We start from the raw sequence: 4750 nt of genomic DNA, 5'->3' as shown, positions 1-4750 counted from the left end.
AATTTATCATAACAATGAAATTGTTAGAAAAGCTTTCTTTAATCTTGATTTTATTTTATTTTTTTTCCACAAATCTATATAATTTTACCCCTCTCTTCAAAACCTTTTTACTTTCAAAGTTGTTTTTAATAGAATCGTAAGAGTTTATATCAACAACGAAGATGTGGATGCATTTCTCTCACTTTTGACATAGTGACTTTCAGTAGAGACTCATAGAACGAGTAACTAATTTAGTGATAAAATGCGCCTAAGTAATTGAGTCATTGTGATTGGACTGTGAAAGATCTCAACCACACACATAGTTCAAGGTGTCTGTCAAAATTAGACCCTTAATGTGAATCATTTAAAGAAAATCAGCATGTCGTTGTCATACTTTTGTTTGAACGTGAGTTTGGAATAGAACCACTCATAATAGATGAGAATATTCGGATGATGTCCAATATAAATTCAACTTTCAATTCATGAATTTACACTCTACCAGATTTTTTAAATTTCAATTTCAAAATTCATACTTAATGTTATTTATTTCAAAAATCGTATAATAATTCAAATTTTTAATATTATTAATAATATTTTAAAATTAAATTAATCTATATACACAACCAACCCACTCCCCACTTCCCAAACCCTAATCATTCCCCTCTTACTTCTCTTTCTATATTCTCTCCCTTCTCTCTTCTATTCCTTTATCACACACCATTGGCTGCCAACACTGCCCATAGCCAAAAGGTAAGCACCACTGACCATTGCAATAGCAGTGTTCTCGACAGAGAATGTTGATGCTACACAAGGGCCAGCGCCTTCGTGTAGTTACGTCGCGGCCTCGTGGCGACTATCACGCACAACACCAAGCTAGGATCCCAATGCTCTTCCTCCGATCTGTGTTGAGGGCATTCTAGTTGAGTGGCGCTATGATTTAAGAATGCTTTTGGTTTCGAGCGCACAACATTCTATTTTTAAATGGTGGTGCTTCTTTCTTCGATCTTTTTATTGCTTTAGGTGTTGGTTATGGTGCTATAGGCGAGATGGTGGTGTTGGCGATTGTTGTGAGTTTTGGCAGTGTTGGAGAAGATGGTGCAGGTGATGGTGGCGCGACAACACTACCAACGGCAGAGCTCGCGCAGGTAGTGGTAGTTCAAGTGGTGCTAAAGGTGGTGGTGAGGTCGTGCGATGGTCCGTTGGTGTAGGCGGTGAATTGGGTTTGGGTTGTGGTTAAAATGGTGGACGTGGTGATGGCAGTAATGGTGGAAGCGGCAACGGTGGAGGTGGCAATGATGGGGGTAAGGTGATGGCGTTTTAGATTTGATTTGTTGGTGGAGAGTTGGGGTAGTGGGGCGGGTTGTGGTAGTGAAGTAACAATTTTGATGATGTTGTGATGGTGGTCATGCTCCTGGTAGTAGTGTGGTGATTGTGCGTGATGGGGTTTGTGACATTTTGGTTGGTGGTGGCGTTGACTGCGGTTGTGGTTGTGGATTGGTGGTGATGGCAGTGGTGGCATTGGTCATGGTGGTAGTAGCGGTGGCAGCGACAACGGATGATGATAGTTTTGGGAATTTTTTGGTTGGTCGAGGTGGTGTGGTGTTGTGTGGTGGAGATGGTGGTCGTAAGTGTTGGTGGTAGTCACAAATTATTTGGTTGACTGTGACCATTAAATTGGTTAATTTGTGACCAATGAAAAAGATAAATTGTTACCAAAAAATAATGTGTGACATGAAAATTGTTAATTTATGACTAATAATTTGTGTTTGTATAATAAATTATGACTTATAATATTTGTGATTTGTGAACAATAAATAAATTGTGACTTTTAAATTTTCAATTTGTGATCGATGAATAAATTGCGACCTACAAAATTTTTGAATTGTGAACGTAAAATAATTTGTAACATATAAAAATTTTGATTTGTGATAAAAAAAAATATATGACTAACTAAATCATTAATTTGTAACCAAATTGAATAAATATGTGTTTTTAATATATTTAATTAATTAATTAAATCATAAATAAAAATTTTTTATCTATTCAAAGTTCAAACAACGCACTTTCCAATGTAAATATCTGATTTTTGAAATGGATGCTATGAATTTTTCCCTAGATATTTTTTATCTATTCAAAGTTCAAACAACCCACTTTCCAATGTATATACAACTCTCAATTAGTTGTTATTAATTAATTATACATTATAAGCACAATAATTAAGTTTCCTAAAGTAGAATTGCTTCTTTGGAGCTCTTTTGAAATGTCACTCTGTAAAGTTGTAAATAAGGACAATTAAGAAGATAATATTAGGGTTATGAATGGTGCATGTATCATTAAAAGGGCCCATGTGATTAGGAATCAGTCTTTTAACACAAAGTTGCTGTTTGGCCCCTTATTTTTTTAAATTAAAATATGTGGAGTAGTATTTTTTTAGAAAATTAGTGGTTGAAAAGAAAAAAAAAAAGTTTTCAATTTACATGTCATATTATTTTATGGAAGATTGTGTGATTGAAAATAAGAGAGAGAAAAATAAAATTTAATTTAATTTAATGGGGACCAACGTGGGCTAAATATGTGTTTGCCCTCCTTTTCTTGAAAATATTAAATTTTTGAACACTCAATTTCAAGTACACGTTCTTTCATAAAATGATTTTACACTTAAATTGATAATTTTTTCTACTTTTTAATCACAAATCCTCTAAAAAATCATTTCAATATATATATATTCAAAATGGGGCGCAAACTGGGCTAAATACATTCTTACTCTTAAGTTTAGACAACAAGTGATAATGTAGTACAATTGATTTTGTCCCTTCTCGTCTTACCTTAATTTGTGTGGATTACAACTGTCTAAACCTAAGTGACATGAAATGAGAGACTTCTATTTCTGCGTCGACTTCTTATAATCTTTTTTAAAAGTTCTTCTAGTTAAACAAAGTACTTTCAAAAAAATATTCAAACATATTCATTAGTCTCAAAAACAATTTTTAATTGTTGTCAAACATATTCTTGAACAATCTTTTAAATGGACAGCTAATAGAGATTTTTATTAGCCACAATTTTAATCATATATTTTTTTTTTACTCATGATTTGATATATCTACGTCGAAGACTGAAACCCTAATTGGAAATGGCCATTTTTTTCCTACAAGTTTACTGTTGAAAGTGTATAAAATCTTTTGTTAGAGTACTAAACAATGTTTACTATGTAATGTTTGATGCATTACATTCTTTACATACAATAGAATTTTTCATAGGATTATTGCATTGTCAACATTTTCAAATGTATGATATTAGATTATGATATGGTAACAAATAATATCAATAGGTACTCAACATTTTTCTCTTCATGAACTAAGACTACCAAAAATAAGGTCTTTAGTGACCAATAAAATTGGTCGGTAAAGGCAACTAAAGATTTTTAGCAACCAAAAACTTATCCTTGAGATGCACAACTCTTCTCAAGCAATTCCAACCTATATATCTTGTCAACATAAACAACATTTGGGCATGTAATATAGTTTACTATAGTATATCTCAATTAATTTTAAAAATTTACACATGTCAAGTCTGCATCGAAGGCCTCATGAATATTAATTTAAATATATTAACACGTCTCTTCTCTGCTTTAAACTTTTAATGAAATGGTCTAACTTAGCAAAAAGCTGCATCAATGGGAAAAAAGCACGATGTGAGGCAGTGGGAAGCTTCTAGACCCTCGAGAGAACTAGAAATTAACAAATATAAGATATATTCTTCTCAAAAAAATTCAATTGTCACAACTTCAATACGAATTATGTAACATAAATGGATCCATAACACCCGAATTGTGTAACAATGTCATTTTGTTCATATAGCTCGTCAACAATATTACTTGACCAAGCATGGTCACATACGTGGTTATCATGTATTCATGCATATGTTTTAATAAATAATTAATTAATTAATATTATTATTATATATATGACGTCAATTAAGAGCTTATTTACTATAAAATAGAGCTCCATCTTTCCATTGTTTTTCTTCAAAAGATCACATGATCCCTAACTAGAATTTTCTCTCTTTCTACCAAAATGGACAAGAAAACATGCAATAATTCTCAAGATGCAGAAGTGAGGAAAGGGCCATGGACCGTGGAAGAAGATCTGATTCTCATGAATTATATAGCTAATCACGGTGAAGGCGTTTGGAATTCACTAGCTCGTGCTGCAGGTATGCATATCGCTCAACCGATAACTATTCATGTTACACTCTAGTACATGTTTGAAGTGTACAACTATTTTCTTGGAGGAAACCCTACTGAAAAAATGATTTTGTTTATGTTTTGTGTTAGGGCTTAAGCGTACGGGAAAAAGTTGTCGTCTGCGGTGGCTGAATTACCTTCGACCGGATGTTAGACGGGGGAATATCACGCAGGAGGAACAACTTTTGATTATGGAGCTGCACGCTAAGTGGGGAAACAGGTAAGTTCATACTAGGGTTTGTTAGAAAACTTAAAAAATGAAAATATTAGTTATGAAAATGACGATTTATTCTCCACCAAGGTTTTGATACACGTTTATATGAATATTGTTGATGTTGTGAGAAGAAATAGGAGCCACCAATTCTTTTTAGCCTCGTGCCTTTTGTGCTTTGAACCCCCATATGCTGCCCATAGAACTAGATTTGGAGAGAGAGAAGGGGGATAGTGATTTTTTGGTACGACCTTGAAATGGAAACCTTGGATATAAATTATTATTTGCTACAAAAGAATCATCATTGAATAAGGTTA

At 33.3% G+C, this 4750-nt stretch overlaps 1 protein-coding gene across 1 annotated transcript in view; it reads left to right on the top strand.

The window, feature by feature from the left end:
- Window positions 1-3983: 3983 nt before the first annotated feature.
- LOC111392341 (myb-related protein 305-like) overlaps window positions 3984-4750 on the top strand; it is a 2523-nt gene continuing 1756 nt past the window's right edge. Inside the window, exons 1-2 of the mRNA XM_023017664.1 lie at window positions 3984-4191; window positions 4313-4442. Of these exons, the coding sequence (XP_022873432.1) occupies window positions 4053-4191; window positions 4313-4442 (269 nt within the window). The 5' untranslated portion in view covers window positions 3984-4052. The remainder of the gene's footprint in view (window positions 4192-4312; window positions 4443-4750) is intronic.

This window comes from Olea europaea, unplaced genomic scaffold (assembly GCF_002742605.1).
Source record: "Olea europaea var. sylvestris unplaced genomic scaffold, O_europaea_v1 scaffold921, whole genome shotgun sequence".
Lineage (NCBI taxonomy): Eukaryota > Viridiplantae > Streptophyta > Magnoliopsida > Lamiales > Oleaceae > Olea > Olea europaea.
This window is presented reverse-complemented; position numbering and strand designations above follow the sequence as displayed.